The sequence below is a fragment of the Stenella coeruleoalba genome (assembly GCF_951394435.1).
Source record: "Stenella coeruleoalba genome assembly, chromosome: 2".
In the NCBI taxonomy this organism is placed as follows: Eukaryota; Metazoa; Chordata; class Mammalia; order Artiodactyla; family Delphinidae; genus Stenella; species Stenella coeruleoalba.
In genome coordinates this window covers 140,721,306-140,741,034 of record NC_137147.1, presented here as the reverse complement: position 1 = coordinate 140,741,034, position 19,729 = coordinate 140,721,306, and the positions used below count along the sequence as shown (strand labels likewise).

General features: G+C 54.0%; 1 protein-coding gene across 1 annotated transcript in view; it reads left to right on the top strand.

Annotated features, from left to right (window-relative positions):
- The first annotated feature begins 9,155 nt into the window (after nucleotides 1-9,155).
- Nucleotides 9,156-19,729, top strand: part of SMAD6 (SMAD family member 6) — a 75,397-nt gene continuing 64,823 nt past the window's right edge. Inside the window, exons 1-2 of the mRNA XM_079914859.1 lie at nucleotides 9,156-10,098; nucleotides 17,752-17,808. Coding sequence (XP_079770985.1) covers nucleotides 9,291-10,098; nucleotides 17,752-17,808 — 865 coding nt within the window. The 5' untranslated portion in view covers nucleotides 9,156-9,290. The remainder of the gene's footprint in view (nucleotides 10,099-17,751; nucleotides 17,809-19,729) is intronic.

The window sequence follows — 19,729 nt, the reverse complement described above, 5'->3', positions numbered from 1 at the left end:
GGCTGGACAGATGCCAGGGCAGTGCAAGGAAGACAGCCATGGGCCTGTCACTCGGGAGAGAGGAAGAAAATGTTTGCTGGGAGGAAAAGAAGGAAGGGCACTGCAGGTAGGTGAACCAGCATGTGCAAAGGCCAGGTGTCACAGGGGAACTTTGGGGTGTGCTGGGGAGCAGGCCTTCTCTTGTTCAGGGTCCATGTGGTGGGAGGGGAAATGAGATGGAACCTGCACCTAACAGGGCCGGGAAGTGACTCTTTGATCTGTTGGTCATGGAGCTCCATTGAAGGGTTCTCAATGTGGTAGCCTCATGGTGAGAGAAATGCTAGAAGCCTCTCTCTGGCCGTGGTGTGGAGGAATGATTGAATGCCAATGTTTCTTCCAGTAAACTCCCAGTCTCTGAAGGACAGGCTCCCTGCACTAAAGGCCTTTAGCCCATAGCAAGTGTAGAAACAGGCAGTTGAATTATAGCCAAGAACCAAACTGAGCCATATTCCCTGGCATTGTCTCTGAAATGAGGGCTCCTGAGGGTTGTGAGCTTCCTCCAGGAGGCCTGGGCTCAGGCCGGGGCTCATGATCTGATGCTGCTCACAATGACTGTGACATTCTTTAGAAGTCTCTCATCTCTGTTCAAAAAAACGCCTCCGGGCTTCCCCGGTGACGCAGTGGTTGAGAGTCCGCCTACCCATGCAGGGGACGCGGGTGCGTGACCCGGTCCGGGAAGATCCCACATGCCGTGGAGCGGCTGGGCCCGTGAGCCGTGACCGCTGAGCCTGCGCGTCCGGAGCCTGTGCTCCGCAACGGGAGAGGCCACAGCAGTGAGAAGCCCGCGTACCGCAAAAATAAAAAAAAAAGCCTCCATTTTGCATACTATTCCCTGATATATCTAGGTTAGCTTTAACATTAAAATGGGATGTATTACAAATATAATATAAAGTAAGTTTCTCGGGACTTCCCTGGTGGTGCAGTGGTTAAGAATCCGCTGGCCAATGCAGGGGACACGGGAAGATCCCACACGCTGCGGAGCAACTGAGCCCGTGTGCCACAACTACTGAGCCTGTGCTCTAGAGCCTGTGAGCCACAACTACTGAGCCTGCATGCCACAACTACTGAAGCCCATGTGCTCTAGGGCCTGTGCTCCGCAACAAAGAGAAGCCACTGCAATGAGAAGCCCGTGCACTGCAACAAGGAGTAGCCCCCACTCGCCACAACAAGAGAAAGCCCGCACACAGCAACGAAGACCCAACGCAGCCAAAAATAAATAAATTAATTATTTTTAAACAAGTAAGTTTTTCTAACAGCTTTGAGTCCAATTAGCCCTCCAGAAAAATCCTTCGATTTCGAGGGGTCCTCCCAGTTTGAGAAGGATGGATGCAGGCAATCCAGTTTCACTGCAGCAAAGCTACAGTCCTCACCCTGGTCTCTGTGTAACTGCCTTCAGCCCTCTTAACCACCAGGAAACTTGCTGCACTTCACTCATCCACGCCTCTGTTCATTCATTCACCTGGTATTTCTGAAACCTGATAATGTGCAGGGTGTTGCCCTCTCCTATGACATCCACAAGGAGCAGAATAACAGTAGCGGCTCTAAATGCTTTGCATGTATGATCTCAATCAATACAATGACACTTTGAGGTACGTACTATTGTTATTAAACCTATTTTACAGACGGGGAAACTGAAACTCAGAGAGGAGTTAAAGGTAAAGTGACAGAGGCCACCCTAGAAGCAGCAGAGCCAGGATTAAGACTAGGCAGTCTGACCCCAAGGCTGCCCTTTTACCTCCTGTACTGTGTACACTGTGCAGTTGGGGTGAGAAGCCTTAAGCACTGGGATAAGAGGCAAAGAGCCCTGGGAGCTGGAAAACCTCAGATCAACTTCCGGCTCCCTCCAAGCGGCACTGTGATCTTGGGCAAATCACCCTCCTTTCCTGGTTCTAGAATCTGCCCTGGCCCCCCTCCCTGCCCTATTCTGCTTTGAGCTATTTAGGCTATTTAGATAGTGGAGGGTTAAGTGCAGCCCGAGGGGTGTGACCAATAGCATTGAGAAGGGAAGTTTCTCTCGATTCTCTGGAGCTGCTGAGTCCTACAGTGTGCCAGGACCTTATTTAACTCCTACCACAGTCGAGCAGGTCCTTTTTTTTTTTTTAATTTTTAAATTATTTATTTATTTATTTTTAAAATTTTGGCCGTGCAGCATGTGGGACCTTAGTTCCCAAACCAGGGATTGAACTCACACCCCCTGCACTGGAAGCGCGGAGTCTTAACCACCAGACTGCCAGGCAAGTCCCCAAGCAGGTCCATTTTATTGCTGAGGAAACTGAGTCTCCCTGAGGTTAGTTGGTTGTTAGTTGAATGGCTTAACCTGGTAACAACTAACTCCTTGCTTATTTCAATAATAATAGCTCCCATTTACTGAGCATTTATTAGGTGCCAGACACTGGGCTAAGCATTTGAATCTTCAAAACAATCTCCCAATATTATTATTACCAGTTAAGTCTCAGGCTCCCCATAACCTGGGAATAATAATAGGCCCCTATTGGGGGTTGTTGTAGGAAATTAAGGAAGTTGCCCAAAGTCACACAGCTAAGAGGTAGCTGAACAGGATTTGCACCAAGGTCTGTTTGGTTCAATAAAGTGATGGTTAAGAACCATTACTCTGTGCTACCCAAGCACAGGCTGCCTGGAGTGGCAATAGTAAAATCGGCATTTGATTCATAGGGGCTATGGTAATAGGTCCCATAATTATAGACAGGACCAGGAAAAATCCTTGTCTCTGAGAGAGTGTAGGAAAAAGCAAACAAACAAAAAAGCCTAAAAGTGGGTGAGGGTAGGTATTGGTTAAACTGGTGTTCCCAACATTGCATATATCCAGGTGGATATTAGGATAATTTCAGGTGATACACAGATAAACTTTCTATTTTATGTATTTATTTAAAAGTGATAAATATAACTAGCACATCTGTGACTCCATGGCTATTACTGCTTATGACAAGGCTAAATAAAAGTGGTGAACTGGGGCTTCCCTCGTGGCGCAGTGGTTGAGAGTCCGCCTGCCGATGCAGGGGACACGGGTTCGTGCCCCAGTCCGGGAAGATCCCACATGCCGCGGAGCAGCTGGGCCCGTGAGCCGTGGCCGCTGAGCCTGCTCGTCCGGAGCCTGTGCTCTGCAATGGGAGAGGCCACAACAGTGAGAGGCCCGCGTACCGCAAAAAAAAAAAAAAAAAAAAGTGGTGAACTGATTTTAAAAATTAAGTAAATAAGTGTCAATAACATGTCTACACTGTTCAGATGTTCTTTCGCACTCTCAAATATGTAATGTAAGTCATGCTGGTTCTATCTTCAATATGTCCAGGATCTGACCTCTTCTCCCACGCCAGCATGGCTTCTCCTGGGCCACTGCAACAGTCTCCCACCAGGCCCCGCTCCCCGCCCTGCCCCTGCAGTCTGTTTTCCATATGGCAACTAGGGGGAGCCAGTTAAAACAGAAGGCAGATATGTCCCTCCCCCTCTCAGAACCTCCAGGGGCTCCCAGCTCAGAGGACAAGCCAAAGACCCACCAATGGCCTGTGTGACCCTATAATCTGCATGCCCCCTCCCACTAGTATTTCTCCCATCTCATCACCTCTTTGATGGTCTGGGACATGCCAGGCATGCTACCACCTCAGGACCCTTGCACTTGCTGTTCTCTGAGCCTGGAACATTCTTCCCCCAGATAGTGTCAGAGAGGTTCCCTTCACCATCAAGACCTTGCTCAAATGTCACCTTCCCAGAGAAGCATTCCCTGACCACTTTTTCTGAACCACATCTACCCTCTCCTGGCATTTCTGTCTCCTCTTCTCTGTTCCATTTTTAACCTTGGCATCTTTATCTTCCAAGATGCTGGATACCTGATGATTTTGTTTATGGTCTGTCTGTCCTCCCACTAGACTCCTTGAGCTCGGGAATTTTTGTTTTTGCTTGCTGCAGGATCCCTAGCACCTAGAACATGGCTTGGCACCCAATAGGAGCTCGATGAGTACATGTCATGTGGGTGAATACAAAGTTCCATTCGTGCACATGTGCATTTTTCAAGAGAGAAAGGGTCCAAAGCACTCATCAAAGTCTCAGAAGGGTTGTCTGCCACCAAAGGGTACCCCAGCTCCCCCATTTGGGACCATGTTGGCCAATTAGATTTACTTTCTAAAGGGGCAGACAATACCACTTAGCCAGTTGGGCCTATAGTATTTCTCCTGAGAGTTAATAAGTGAAGCCTTGGTTTATCCATTCGTTTTCTGTGAAGTGGGCTAGGATGAGTCAGTCTCCCTGCCAGTTCATCTCACCATAGTAAGAGGTGGCCCAGACTCCCTCTGTAATGCCTCTGTTCATAAGCAGTGGCCCCTAGAGCCTGCCTCTTCCCACCACCAAGAAGCAAGTTCTGCCTTGTATTATTTCTGCTGTTTCATACCTTGTGAATTCCCAGCTAATGTGGAAACATCCCAAGGGCAAAAGACCATGTTTTCTTTTCTAGGGTCAGATATTCAGAAGATGAACATTCAACTCAAGCAGCCTGGGGTTAAAGTCCCATCTCTGCCACTTGTTGGCTGTGTGACCAAAGACAAATTACTTAACCTCTCTGTTTCCTTCTCTAAAAAAATGGATTGTTTAAGAATAAGAACTTCCTCATTATGCTGTTGGGGGGATTTGATGAGATAGTGCATATAAGTGTTTGGTATGGGATGATGATGAGCATGGAGCTTGGTGAAGTGAGGGGTTTTAATCCAATCATGTCACAAATATTAAGTGCCTGCTATGTGACAGGTGTTATGCTAAGGACTGGGGAGAAGAAATAGGGCAGGTGCTGTCTTGTGTGAATTAGCTTCTTTGATGGTACAGACAGAGTGGCATCAAATGGCCTGTTTCTGACTCGCTCAGTGGGTCTGTGGGTGGCCTGTGCCTGACAGTTTCACCATCTCTAACCACGTGGGGCTTACATTCCAGAGGCAGAGGAGAATGGACACGGGGTTGCATGGGTTTATGAACTGTGAGAAAACACAGGGTACTTTGGGGGAATATTAGAATAATGGGGAGGGGGCAGATTTAAATCTCAGGGGTTAGAGTTATTTCTTTGTGAGTTACTTTGTGAATAACCTGGCTGCAGAGACCTGAGGAGCAGCAGCTGGGACCCTACCTTTCTCCTTTCCTGCACCCTCAGGGAATTTGAGCTTGTTCTCCAGAGGGGCAGTTTAGGAGGGTGCCCTAGGCTGAAGCTCTGAGGCCCTGCCCTCTGGGCACTGCCACACACACCCTCTAGTGGTCACAACACAGGCAGGCGCTAGGCTGGATGGGCCCTGGAATCCAAGGACAGTGGGACTGACTGTCACCATCCTTCTCTGCCAGATACTATCTCCATTGAGACTTGGTCTTCCTGGAATGAGGGATGACTCCGGGACCTCATGTCATTTAACTTTGGTAACCAACTGTAGCATGATTCCTATTCCCATTTTACAGATGAGAACCCCGAGGCTTATAGAGGCGAGGGAGGTTAAGTAGGGTCAGTACTGAACTCAGGCCTACTAGACTCTGGTTTTCATGCTCTTCAGGTGTCATCCAGCTGGCACCTAATGGCACCCCACCCTCAATGCCACATCTCTGGATGAGCAGGAGCAGAAGGCAAACTTTGTCCAAATTACTGCCCAGGGAAGAAGGCAGCCCTCCCCAGGAAGTTTCCTACTTCAGTCTCTCCTCGGCCTGAGGCCCCAAGCACAGGCCTGACATCCCTCAGGGTGCTCCACCAGGAACCCTGCAGAAAGGGATGCCCTGGTACCTTAGGGAGGTATGGGGGAATGGAGGGGGAAGGAGTCACAGTTCACAGATTTGCATCCAGGGGTGCTGAGCATCTGTGGAAGCCCTGAGAGGTAATCCATCCGCCTACTATCCTTTTCCTTTTGCTTCCCCTCACACACACATACCTCTTCCCCTAGCCAATGGGTTCAAATCCAACCTCTGCCACTAACTACAAGCTTGTGCAAGTTACTTAAGGTCTTTGTGCCTCAGTGTCCTTTAATGTAAATTAGTGGTGAATAACCATGCCTACCCCTAAAGTGTTGTTATATGGAGTCTGGGGCCTCAGCCCACAACACTTTGATTCAGCAGGTCCAGTGGACCACATTTTGGAAAGCAGTGTCCTGAAGGGTGTGCTCCGGCAACACAGACCCACACCACTTTCTAGCTGTTGGGGTAAGAGCACATACTGGTTTATGCCTCTCTGGTTTTAGTATCTTAGCAGTTTCAAGACTATCTTCATTTCAGTGGCAAATTAAATGAGTAAGTTCCTGTTTCTCAGTTTCCTCATCTGTGAAATGGAGATAATAGTACTAATAGGATTGTTGTGAGAATGACTAAAATCTTTGTAATGCTTGCTTGGAACATAGCCTTGCCCATAGTAAGCACAAGCTATTATTGTAATCCACAGCCAAACCAGCAGATACCCTGATGAAAGAAAACACTTTACATCACATTAAGTTTCTCCTTGCATTTTAAGACGCATTCATTTCCCCAGGGGTCAGAAGTGACTGAAAAGGGGCCACAAGATCCGTTGTCCTCTAGGTGTTGCTTACACAGCTGTTTTGTTCACTTGTGAAAATTCACCGTTTGCTTAGGACTTGTGCACTTAAAAGGCACTGTCTCCTAGGATCCTCATGGTTCTGTGAAGAAGGCAGGGCAGGCATCATCATCTCCGTTTTTCAAACGGAGGCCAAGACAGCTATTTTGATTGGGCCAAAGAAGAAGGGGATGAGGGTTGGGAAGCTTCTCAGTCCGGCCCTCCATTCGCGAGAGTAAACGCCTCTCCCAGAGGGAGCGGAGCGAACAGTACCTGGCTCCAGGTAAAGCTCAGCAAAGGGTTCTAAGTCCTTCCTGCAAACACCGGCCTTCCCCCAGCGCACACACAACTTGGGCCCGCCCGGGGACTAGCACCGCAGCACGCTCACAAGGCCAGTCCCACACGTGGGAACCCCCGAGGGAGACCCGCGCGCCTGCAAACCCTCGGCCCCGGCGGGGGGAATGGCGTCCAGCCGCGGGCCAATGAGAGTAGCGGAATTTCTTTCATTCAGTGCTGGTCTGGTTCTTGCCCGGAAAGGGGCGGGACACCACGCCGGGGGCGGGGCCGCCGCGCGCCGGGGAGAGGGCGGTGCCCGCTCAGTGGCCCGGCCAATCGGCGCCGCGCCCGGGGTGGGAGGGGGGACCAGGCCTTTTTTCCCTCCGCGCGGGGCCAATCCCGACTTTACAAGCTTGAACTTTTGCCACCCTCGGACTAGCAGGAGCGCCCGAGGAGGTACCCCGCCGCGCCGGCTCCAGGGGCAAGAGCGGCCTTAACCCTTACCTCGCCGGGCGGCTCGCTGCTGCCGCCGCGCTCCCACCAGCTCGCCCCGGATCAGGCGGGCCCCGGCCCCCCAACCCACCCCCATTGCCATGGTGAAACGTCGCTGGGGAAATCACGAGCCCTACCCACATCCCTCTTCGTGGTGCAGAGAATAAACTGGGGAAGGGAAGGGGGTGGAGGAGTCGCCCAGCCCCGGGACGGCTGGCGGCCCGCCTAGCTCCGAGGTAAAGAGACTTGGCGACCGAGAGGAGCCCGAGAGAAGACCTTCTCCGCCTCTACCCCACCCTCTGCAACTCCCCTACCTCGAGCAAGCCTAGAATCCCGCTGCGCGAGGCATTCCACGCCCCTCGGTTGGCCGGGCGGCCAACCCCTGACTTCGCGCAGGGGGTGTGGAAACCTCGTGCTATCACGCTAGCTCCCGCTACTCCAACAAATCAGCCGCCCCCTGCTCCCAAGAGACGCAAGCCAGGAAAGCATACACGCACACCCATTTTTATTAGCCTTCCCTGGGATGGGGGTTTGTACCAATTCTGAAGTGCAATGTGTGTTTGTAAGTTTGTGCACAAGCCAGGGAGAGGCAAAGCGCCCCGTTTGTGTCCGAGTCTTAGAGAGTCCGCCGAGCCCTCGAGCAGCCCGCCCGTGGTTTGTGTAACCGCGTGTGTGTGTGTGTGTGTGTGCGAGCGCGCGCTCGCATCCGTGCCCGCGGCGCACGCGAGCCAGAGAGCAGGCCGTGGGCGCTGTCAGGCCCGAGGCGGGGGGGCTGGGGCAAGCGTGGGGCGGGGGCCGGGGCTCGGCCCGCCCCGGGAGCCGGCCCCTCGGAGCCTCGGGCCCTGCAATGGGACGTGTTCTCCTTTAAGAGTTAAGAAACTTGAAACCTTGTTTGCGCAACAATCAGCGCCGCGGAGCCGCCAAAGTGTCTAGACTGGCATATGATGGGAGGCAGCCAATGACTCCGCGGCGCTCCTCCGGGGGCCCTCAGTGTGCGTTTGAGGAGAACAAAAAAGAGAGAGCCGAGCGGGGGAGCGAGCGAGGGAGACGAGCCGAGAGAAAGAGCCGCCGGGCGCTGCCTCGCCAGACCTCGCCGGGACCACGGGGCCACCGGGAGGCACTTTTTGTGGAGGGGGGAGGGGGGCGACCTCTGCAGCCGCAGCGTCCGGGGCGTCCGAGCGCAGCGTGGGGCGGGCTACGACCTCTGCCTCGGTGGATTGCATTTTTAATTAAGGATTCCCAGCAGCTCTTTGGGATTTTTACAGTTTCCACTCATGTGTTGACACCCGCGTTCTGGAGAAATTCGCTCCAAGTGCATCTAGCGCCTGGGACCTGAGACGGAGTTGGCTTTTCGTGCATGCAATTCCAGGGATTTTGGTTTTGTTTCGGGTTTCTTTTTCTTTCTTTCCTTTTTCTTTTTTTCTTTCTGCAGGGAGTAAGAAGGAAGTCGAGGGTATCAACAAGCCTGCCTTTCGGATCCTGCAGGAAAAGCCCATGTAGTGAAGTGCTTGGGTTTTAAAGGCAGGGCTTCCCAGACACATTTGGGGGGTTCGGCGCGAGCGCTTTGTGCTCATGGACCAGCCGCGTAACTTTTGAAGGCTCTCCGGCCCATGCGGGGTCTTGCTGGCGGCGCGCAGTCTGCAGTCCCTCTGAAGCGCCGGGGCTGGAGTTGCTGAGCTGCCCGGGCGCCGGGGTCCATGTAGTCGCGGGCCGAGCGCGGACTGCGGCTCGGCGTGCGCGCGTTCCCCGCCGTCCTGCCCTGGCGAGCTCCCTCATGTTGCAGCCCTGCGGCGCCCCTTCGACGACAGGCTGTGCGCGGTCTGCACGGCGCCCGGCGGCAGAGCTTCATGTGGGGCTGCGGCTCGCGCAGCCGGCGCCTCGCTGAGGAAACGGACCCCCGGTAACCGGAGACCGCCTCCCCCCCACCCCCGGCGCCAAAGGATATCGTATGTTCAGGTCCAAACGCTCGGGGCTGGTGCGGCGACTTTGGCGAAGTCGTGTGGTCCCCGACCGGGAGGAAGGCAGCGGCGGCGGCGGCGACGAGGATGGGAGCGTGGGCAGCCGAGCTGAGCCGGCCCCGCGGGCACGAGAAGGCGGAGGCTGCGGCCGCCCCGAAGTCCGCCCGGTAGCCCTGAGGCGGCCCCGGGACGCGGTGGGACAGCGAGGCGCCCAGGGCGCTGGGAGGCGCCGGCGCGCAGGGGGCCCCCCGAGGCCCATGTCGGAGCCGGGGGCCGGCTCTGGGGGCTCCCCGCTGGACGTGGCGGAGCCGGGAGGCCGGGGCTGGCTGCCCGAAAGTGATTGCGAGACGGTGACCTGCTGTCTTTTCTCGGAGCGGGACGCCGCCGGTGCGCCCCGGGACGCCGGCGACCCCCTGGCCGGGGCGGCCCTGGAGCCGACGGGCGGCGGGCGGAGTCGTGAAGCCCGCTCGCGGCTGCTGCTGCTCGAGCAGGAGCTCAAGACGGTCACGTACTCGCTGCTGAAGCGGCTCAAGGAGCGCTCGCTGGACACGCTGCTGGAGGCGGTGGAGTCCCGCGGCGGCGTGCCGGGCGGCTGCGTGCTGGTGCCGCGCGCCGACCTCCGCCTGGGCGGCCAGCCCGCGCCGCCGCAGCTGCTGCTCGGCCGCCTCTTCCGCTGGCCCGACCTGCAGCACGCCGTGGAGCTCAAGCCCCTGTGCGGCTGCCACAGCTTCGCCGCCGCCGCCGACGGCCCCACCGTGTGCTGCAACCCCTACCACTTCAGCCGGCTCTGCGGGCCAGGTGAGCGCGCCGCGCCCGGCGGGCCCTCGGGGTTCCCTTCCCGCCCCCTTCCGCGGCCTCCTGTCTCTCCTTGACACCTCTGGCGGGCGGGCGGGCGGAGCTGAGGGTGCTCCCCCGGGTGCCCCTGGAGCTTGGGAGCTCCCAGTGGAGGCGCCTGACGCTGGCAGGAAAGCCGGGGAGTGGGGATGTGGGCGCACACGGCAACTTCGTCTTAAGGCTCCGGCAAACTCAGAAGGGTGCGCGTTGGAGTTTTCTCTTCAGCTAAAGGGACCTGAGGCAGGCTCCGGCTTTCCAGACGGTGGAAGAGGAGGGCAGGTCTAGAAGAGGCCAAAGACTTGAGCGCCCCCCTCCTCCAAGCCCATTTACCCCCAGTCCGTGCCCGGGCCTGTAGCATTTGTGTGCATATGCCTATACCTACGGTATATTATGCTTTGTCGTATCCAGGTAGATATATGTCGTGAAATTGGGTGTAGGCAGTTCATGGCTAGAGTCCAAAGTGTTTGTAAACTGTCCTACTTGTTCCTGTCTATACTGAGGAGCAAAGCTTTTGCGGGGTAACCCTCCTCAGAGTGGAGACCACCCTCTTGCTCTCTTGGCTCTTGATTGTTGCCAGCATCCCTTGGGTGTCCAATGCCAGGACCTTCTGTCATCGTCATTCTCAATCCTGTGCCCAGCTTTTCTAGAGAGCTGAGGGTCCTGGAGGTGTCTAGGTAGGGAAGGAAGCTGGATATTTTAGTACTTTTGAGAACTGCCCCCCTTCTTTGTCCTCTTCTTGGAATTTTTTGCACACACCATCTACCCAGTCCTGCTTACCTGAGCAGGCCCTGGGTGCTGTAGCAGAGGTGAGGACAGAAGGAGACTCCAGGCAGGCCGGAAGCTTGCATCCTCACACACACCCCCCAGCGCCCCCTTCCCTTGCACTGCAGGGATCACACATTTTTAGCCTGTAGCATCTTCTGGGTGTATGCATCTTAAGTGGCACTGGGGGTTCTGCAGGGATGGGACTCTCTGAGGGTTATAGACTGTTGGGCCTGGGCAGGCTCTGAGTTCCTCTGGCCTGGCTCCTCTGGAGAGAGGCAGCACCCAGCCTGGGGGCATTTAAGAGGGTCAGATCACACAGGTCTCCTGACTCCCAGCATGGAAGGGGAGGGTGGGGCTAGAAGCATGGATTGGTCCCAGGTGTCTTGTTGGTGTCTGGGGTGGTGGCTGGAGGGGAAGGACGGTGCCTCACTGGTGGTTCCTGAGGAGAGAGCACTGATGGGGGCTGGGGTGGGGAGAGGCAGCATTGATCTGGCTGCCCTGCGCCCCGCATGGTCGACTCCAGGCCTGATTCTCAGGGGCTTTGGGCAGTCGCTGGCCTGTGGCCCTCTGCGGGCTTTCTGTGTTCCTTGTTCTTCTTCTGACAGCTTTCCCTGGAAGTGGCTTTCTCTCCTCTTCCACCCTGGCTCCTCCCTGCCTCTGAGGAGGAGGGCCCTGTTTGTGGTTGCCCTGTCCCTGGTCCCGTTTTCAGGAGGAGAGAATTGGTGGGGGCCCCTCTGCTCTTCTAGAAGGCCCCGCTGGGCATTTTCTCTCTCACCACATCAGTCTGCTAGGGAATATTTGTTGAGCACTTACTCTGTGCCAGGCAGCATGCTGGGTGCTGTAGTGGGGAGAGTGGAAATATGAGTAGGATCCATGCCCTCAGGAAACAGAATCTTCGGGTTGTGGCGGGGGGGGGGGGGGGGGGGGAGTTGGGACAGAGATGGGGGGAGCAGGGCCAGGCCAGAAGGTCTGAACTCTCAGAGCACTGTGGGGTGTGCATGTAACAGGAGCACCTCTAGGAGCCTCACAGCTCTAACCTGGAGCGGGGCCTTGGAGGATGGATGGGTAAGGGGAGGTGGGTGTCGAGGGGGAGGAGGAGAGGGCCTGCTGGGAGTCAGGGTACCAGGCAGGCTCAGGTGTGAGGGTGGGAAGGGGTGGGGTAAAGAAAACTGGAGACAGGCAGGACCCGCCCTGCCCATACTCCTTGGATAAGTCAGCTTGGGTCTTGGTTTGAGGTTGGTGGCCTTGAGCAGTTTTAAGTTGATGGGCAAACTGCAGTGGAATGGTTCTGACCCATAGACCTGGTCCTAGGCTCTGCCCGGCCGGTATCGACAACTTGACCTTCGAGGAGTAACCTCTCCTCTTAGTCTCTCTGTGGGTCAGTGCGGGCGGCTCTAGAAACGTTCTCCACCTCAAATTCCAGACTAAGCATTGGCACGTGACTCCTCTCCTCCTCCCAGAAGGAGGCGCTGTTGCAGGGACTGTGCCTGTTCTCCTGCTACTTCGTTTGCCGAAGCCCCGCCCCCCCACACCCCGTTCAAGCCACCCCGGGGGCCGTTGGGAGGACTGGTGGTCTGGGAAGAGTTTCCGGTAGGCACCACGCTGACCCTCTTGCTCCATCAGGCATGGGCCGCCTGGACTGAGGACTGGGGGAGCCCTTTGCTGTCCACCCCACTGCCGCCTCCTGGCCGCCAGCCTGGCTCCCGGAGCTGGGCGGGTGCATAGCTGGAGCTCAGCCGTGCGCGTCCTGATAAGGAGACTGCTCCTTCCCGGGCTCTGGGGGAGAGGGCTGGGGCACTGGGGCAGGTACACCCATAGAGAGTACGCTGGAACACCCAGCGGGCCAACTGAGGGACACCCACCGGCTCCCCAGTGCCCTCCAGGCCCCCACAGGGATCCCTAGTGAGACGGCCCCTTTCTGGGCAGTGCGGCCCCCTGCTGCTCAGGGCAAACCCTGCTCCATCTTTCAACTTGCTTTGGGGCATTGGGGCCAATTCCCCTCTTTGGGCCTCTTTTCTCATCTGTAAAGCGAGGGAGTGGTGAACAGAATCTCTGAGGGTCTGCTGGGAGGATTCCAGGTGACACAGGCCTGCCCTCTCCCCCATGCTTGTCTCAGAAAGTGGGGTCCTGTGTGCCCAGCTCTGCCCTGGGCTTCCCGCTCCCGTGGGAGTCAGGCCCTAGCTTTCCCTCCCTCTGGTGTATCTTTCTGTCCCTGGAAAAGCCAGTTCGCTGAGCTTGGTGCCTATGTGGACGGAAATGTGGAGAAATACTTTAATCACAGTTCTAACCTGTGTTTATAGAGATCCTTTCTCCCGAAAGTATCCATTAACTTTGGAATAAATCTCCTGCTCTTTGCTTCACCACTTTTTTTTTTTCTGTAATTATATTCAGTAAATTACTATTATCCAAATTGCGCCAGGGAAAGAGAGACGGAGCGAGAGAGAACTTCTAAACGACTGGAGGAGGCCGCCTAGGAAAACACAGGGTTCCCAGGCCAGGACTATAGGAATTAGAATGGGCTAGAAAGTTTTCCTTTTATTTGGCCTGGCATTATCCCTTTGAAATGAGATCAATTTCAAGTTGGGCTTCCAAGCCCCCGCCCCGCCCCTCTGGCGGCCCCTCTGGCGGCCCCTGGGCCCTGCCCGCCCTGCTCCTCCGAGCTCCTCCTTGGAGGTGAGGAAGGGGTGATAATGTGCAGTGTGCCTCTTGCCGGCGCCAGCCTGCCGCGCTGTTTATCTGGCTGCCGGGGGAATCTGGGCAATTAGGCTCTGCCGGCCTTAAAGCACCAGGAGCTTCTCTTCTGTGTTTCCCACCCTGGGCCTTGGGGTTGAGCCTTCAGGTCCTGGGGCTGGAGGGGAAAGGCACCCAGGAGGGCACCCCTTGGGAGGGTGAAAGCTGGGAGGTCCAGGGAGGCGCGTGGACCTTTCCTAAAAGCAAGATGCTAGGCTGCACAGATCGGGGTGGAAGGTAATGTCTTCAACTGAAAGGTTACCAGGCAGTGGGAGAGGCTGTGAACTCTTCTGGCTTTAGAATTAGGGTCTAGATCCCGAAAGGCTAAGTACCCCCCTGGGGGCTAACCAGAGCCTGAGCTGCATTGGGCTGAGCGCTAGCCTTCTGGTACACTCGGCCCCTGGCTGACTGCTCTCACTTCTGAAGGAAGTTGGAGGAGATTCCTGAAGTTGATGCCTGAGGCTGGCTGTCTGGGGGGGCTGGAGTTTCTGATCTCTCTTTCTCCCTCCCTCCCTCCCTCCCTCCTTCCCTCCTGCCTATGATCATTTCTTTCTGAGAGGCCTGCAGGGCTCTAAGGATTCTCCCCTTAAAGTTTAGAGAACGTAAGTTATTATTTAGAAATCAACACAACTTTTCTAAGTACTGAGATAGCTTCTAAGACGGGAGTGTGGACAGAGGGCCTGGAGGCAGCCTACACTTTCTCTTCGGACCTTTTGTCCCACCTGAGTTCATGTCCTGGGGCTCCATCCTCCCAGATCTGTGGAGGGAGGGTGGATGTGTTGGAGTGAGGCCGAGGTGCCAGTTAAAGCTTCCTCAGTGTTGTTCATAGCAGCGTTATTCCTGAGAGCCAAAAGGTGGCAACAGTCCGAGTGTCCATTAGCTGACAGATGGATAAACAAAATGTGTGCTATAGTCACCCAGTGGAATACCATTCAGCCATAAACAAGAATGAAGTACGATAGAAGTGACAGCATGGAAGAGCCTGGAAACCAGTATGCTAAGTGAAAGAAGCCAGACACAAAGGCCTTCTGTTGTAGGAATCCATTTGTGTGAAACGTCCAGAATAGGCAAACCCGCGGGGAGAGTCAGTAGATTTGTGGTTGCCTGAGGTTTGGGAGTTGGGGGAATAGGGACTGACTGTGAATGGGGCAGGGTTCCTTTTGGGGTGATGAAAATGTTCTGTAATTAGTTGGTGGTATTGGTCTCACAACTCTGAGTGTACTAAGAACCACTGAATTGTATACTTTAAAAGAGTAGATCTTAGGGTATGTGAATGATAACTCTGTTGTTTTTTTTAAAAAGTAACTTGCTGTTGGTCCTGAACTGGCCTCCCCCTTTGTTCAGCTGAAGAAGGATAACATCTCCTGCCTCCCTGTGTGGCCTTGGGTGGGCCCTTTACCTCCCTCCACCCCACTTGCCCCGTCAGTTAAAATAAGGAATTGAGTTGGGGGGGACCTCTGACATTCTAAATCCCCGTGTCTTGGGGTGCAGTCTCTTTTTTACTTGCCTAGGATGGAAGTTAGTGATGTGCTTCCAATCTCTGTGCAGATCGTTTTGCTGGAACGAAGGGGGGTGTGGGTGCTGGTAGAGTCCCTCCTGAAAGCTTTGCAGTTCCTCACTGGCGGGTGTGTCTGATGTCCCAAGTCTGTAGATTGGCTTTCTGTCTCACTCATGCATTAGAGCCCCCAGCCCAGGTGTGGGCATGGGTGGCGGGTGTCACTCAAGGCCCAGACGGCTCCTGTGAGGGGGATCTTCATGAGCTTCCCGCCCCCGTCCCCCCCGCCCCCCCTTTACAGGTCCCAGGTAAGCAGCCCCAGGCAGAGATGCTGGGGTTGATTACAGTGGCTTGACTCCAGCTTCCACAGCCCATTGCTGCCAGGTTTCACTTTGGGGGGCAGATGTCCAGAGCTCCCTACTATGTATGGCCTGGGCCTCAGCCAATTAGATGTTTGCAAGAGGAACCCGGACACAGGAGTTGCAGACCTTCTGATAAGTTAGTGGGGTAGTGGAAAGGACATGAGGCTGGGGGTCAGGATACCTGGCCTCTGGTTCTGCCTCTACACCAGCTCCCTGTCTGGCCCTCAAGGAGTCACTTCTACTCTTCTGGCCTCAGTCTTCTCCTCTGTACAGTGGGAGCATTGGCTTCAATTCTCTTTCCCTGTGGAGCGCTAGCCCTACCTGTATTTTGCCTCTTGTCCTGAGAGTCTGGTCTGTAGCCCCTCCAAGACTGGTGGATAAGGGGGCTCCTACTGAAGGCAAATAGCCCCCCTCCTTGAGTCTTGTTTGAGGTCTCCTTTGGGTCACCCTTTTGGCCCCATAGGTCCTCTTTCTCCACACTTTCGTCCACTGATGCCCCCAACTTTACCATTATCCTTGTCACCATTGTCTTTGTCCACATCTGTTTACTGAACGCTTTCTGTGCATATGATGTACCAGACCCAGCTGGGATGAAGGGGTAGAAGATAGGGTGCCTCTTGACTGCCTGTCTCATTGGGGTGTAGAGCAGAGTCAGGCCTGGGCTCAAAGTGCAGCTCCACCATGATTGGCTGGGGAACAGTGGGCAAGTCAGTCTTCTCATCTGTGAAATGGGAATGATAATGGTCATCTTATTTATTTTTAAGAAAGGAGGAAATGAAAATAGGCACCCAATGAGCATGATTAACCACTCTGTACCTAAGGTCCAAAAGAATAAAATACAATGAATGAAATTGAAATGTCCCAGCACAGAGACATAGGGTACACATTCAGCAAATGTTTGCTTCGCTCCCAGTGGCTAATCCATGATTCATTTTCCTTCTCCCTAACTCCAGTCCACAAAAGATTCCCTGTTTTTAGACTGCAGCGCCTTCACTTTGTTGAAGTCACTTCTAGCTGGAAAAGCCGGGGTGGGGAAGAGGTGAAGCTGCCTGCTCCTGCGACTAATTGTGCCTTATTATAATTGTGAAAAACACTTATTACCCCTTGTGTCATTCCTGATACCTGCCTAATAATAGTTATTACCACTTTACTACCACTGAGAGTTTGTTTTAGTTTGCGATTTGATGGCCTTTAGTTTCTTTTAAGGAAAATGAAGGGTCATTTCATTCGTGCAAATTGTTACTTAGTTAAGCAAATTGTTACTTCCCAGAAAGCAAGAGGCCTAAGGAATTCTTCTGAAGACAAAGTATATGTTTTTAAGGACAAGTATTTTAGGCAAATGAAAGGAAACCCAAAGAAAAATACCATAGACAATAAAGAATCGCAGAGGGTCTGATCTGGAAGGCCACGGAGACTGTGTGTACCACCCCTTCTCTTTACAGAGGGGGAGACTGAGGCCAAGAGCTGGCAGTGACTGGTTTAAGGTCTCCCATCGGGGGAGCTGGATTTGGCTTCCTGGGTTCCAACCAGTCATGTCCTCCTCCTTGCCCTGAAGGTCATTTGCTCTAATGTAGTTTGTTTGAAAGGGAGCTCCTCTGTCTATGTGGGCCTCTGCAGTCAGTCAGTTCTGACTAGAGTTGCCAAACTTAGCAAAGAAAATTACAGAATTCCCTGTTAAGTTTGAATTTCAGGTAAACAGCACATAATATTTTAGTATAAGTATGTCCCAGATATTGCAAGGGACATACTTATGCTAAACGTTTATGCCATGTATATCCAAAATTCAACTTTAACCAAGCATCCTGTATTTTAACAGGCCACCTTAGCTTTGACTTTCCCTGTACCCCTGTTTCTCTCATTATAATAACAATAGTTACTGTTTGTGGAGGTATTTTTCTTCAGTACCAAGAGCTGTATTGAGCATTTTACATACATTATTTCCTTTTGCCCTCCTGGCAAACCTGGGAGGTCTCTATGATTATTGTCCCCATTTTAGAGCTGAGGAAACAGGCTCAGAGAGGTGAGGTAACTTGCCTGAGGTCACACAGCCAAAGGTGACAGAGCAGGGATTGAGCCCAGGTCTGTACCCCAAGTTTGTGGCTTTCCCTGTTGGCCAGTGCTGTTCCAGGGGACTGGGGCAGCAGAGGTGCTGGGTTCCTGGGAGCTGGGTTTATTATTTGAGGAAACCAATAATCAAAAGCCTGTAGAACCTCCATGTGTGAACTCTCCCATCCCAGCAGTGACATGTTGTCTCCTGTCTTCCAGAATCACCACCACCCCCCTACTCTCGGCTGTCTCCTCGCGACGAGTACAAGCCACTGGGTAAGTGTGTCCTCTTTCTGACCTTTGGGGAGCTGCCTCCTTCCCAGGCTCCCACAGGGCCCTGCCTCAGTGCTGAAGGGCCAGAGAAGGAGGGGAGGGAGGGATCACCAGCCTGGTTGCCTTTGAAATGGGGTGGGTGAAGTTTTACAAACACAACCCCAGTTGGGCCAGAGCCGACCCAGCCTTTGCAGTGCCTTTGCAGCGCCTTTGCAGCGAGCTATTTACGTCTTGAAATTCCTCGCTCATCATTAACCTCTCTGTGACCTTTAACCATGGGCCTGTGGGAGACGAATGGGTTTCAGCTTCAACATCTTGTTGATGCTGGTGGGTTGATGTTTCTGTCTCTTTTCCTCTCCTTCCCTCCCAGCCTTACGTGGTTCTCCTTTGGTGTGTATTAATTAGCACTATGACAGATAGGCTGAGCACGGTCACTGTTGAGACGAGCTATATGTTCCCCCCCCCCCCTTTTAAGGCAAGAAGTTCACCTGGGCAGAAACAACAGCTGGAACGTTTAGAAAGCAAGTGTCTTGGTACACCAAGCCCCTGGCATGGAGGGTACCCCTCAGTGGTAGTGTCATTGTTGGCAGGGCCCATTCAGAGGTAGAACGTGTTTTCTGTAAAGCCTTGGGGCTAAATGAGCAGCCCGTACGCTGGGGTAGATGCATGTGGTTTTAAAAGTAGAAATGGCTCATTTCCTGGCCCTCCTGGTTCCTCCAGTGGAGAATCCCAGTGGTGGGGTGAGTATGGCCTGAATAGTACCGGGAGAGTGACTTTGTGACCGTTGGGACTACCGTGGGTAGCTGCCGTGGGCCTCGAGCTTTAAATGTCAGATGGCGTGGCACTGATGCTGACACATTCCACCAGTGACCACAAAAAGTGGGTTTTGTTTTGTTTTTGGTAAAGGCCTCTTCCCGGTAGCGTGTGTCAGCATCATCTGGGAGGTCACTTCTAAGTGTCATAAACTCTGAGGCATCCAGTCCAGTTTTCCTTCCAGGCCCCCCTGTGGAGACAGGAGTGCCCACCGGGTCCCTTCAGGAGTTTGTCCTTCTCAGTCTAGGAGGACAGAGGCTGTCCCATGACGGTGTATGAGTCAGTGGCTTAACGATGGCAACTTCCTCATTGTTTTTCCTGAAGTACGGTCATACCGTGGATGGAGGAGCTTCATTTAGTTCTCCGGGGAACTGGAGTGATCATCTGGTGGGACCCTGTCACTTTGTAGACAAGGAATCAGGCCGAAGGTCAGGGAGAACTGCCCAGCTGATGAGCAGTGGGGCTGAGGCGGAAACCCAGAGCAGCCCCTGTTCAGCTCAGCGGTGCCCCATCCTTCCCTCCCAGGCCCGTCTCAGCATTTTTCTTTTTCTTTTTTGCGGTACGCGGGCCTCTCACTGCTGTGGCCTCTCCAGTTGCGGAGCACAGGCTCCGGACGCGCAGCCTCAGCAGCCATGGCTCACGGGCCCAGCCGCTCCGCGGCATGTGGGATCCTCCCGGACCGGAGCACGAACCCATGTCCCCTGCATCGGCAGGCGGACTCTCAACCACTGTGCCACCAGGGAAGCCCAGCATTTTTTAAGTTAACATAATTGCACTAGTCGCTTAGAAGATCCCTCATTCTAGTAGAGGAAAAGGAAAACCCTCAAACATTCTTAGTAAGTGTAGCACCTGAGCTTGAATGTCAAGGATCATTGCCCCAAGGAATCGTGGGTCAGCCGGTGATAAAGCCACAGAAATCAGGACTCCATCCAGCGGGGCAAAGCGACCATTTGGAAATCAGCAGGTGTCCCGGTTATTTTACAAATGGGACAACTGCGACGGAGAAAGAGGAAGTGACACTTGCTGGTGGTCATACAGCTCAAGGGTCCAAAAACGACAGGCCACCATTTGTTTTTGTGTGGCTCTTGAGCTAAGAGTGGTTTTTACTTTT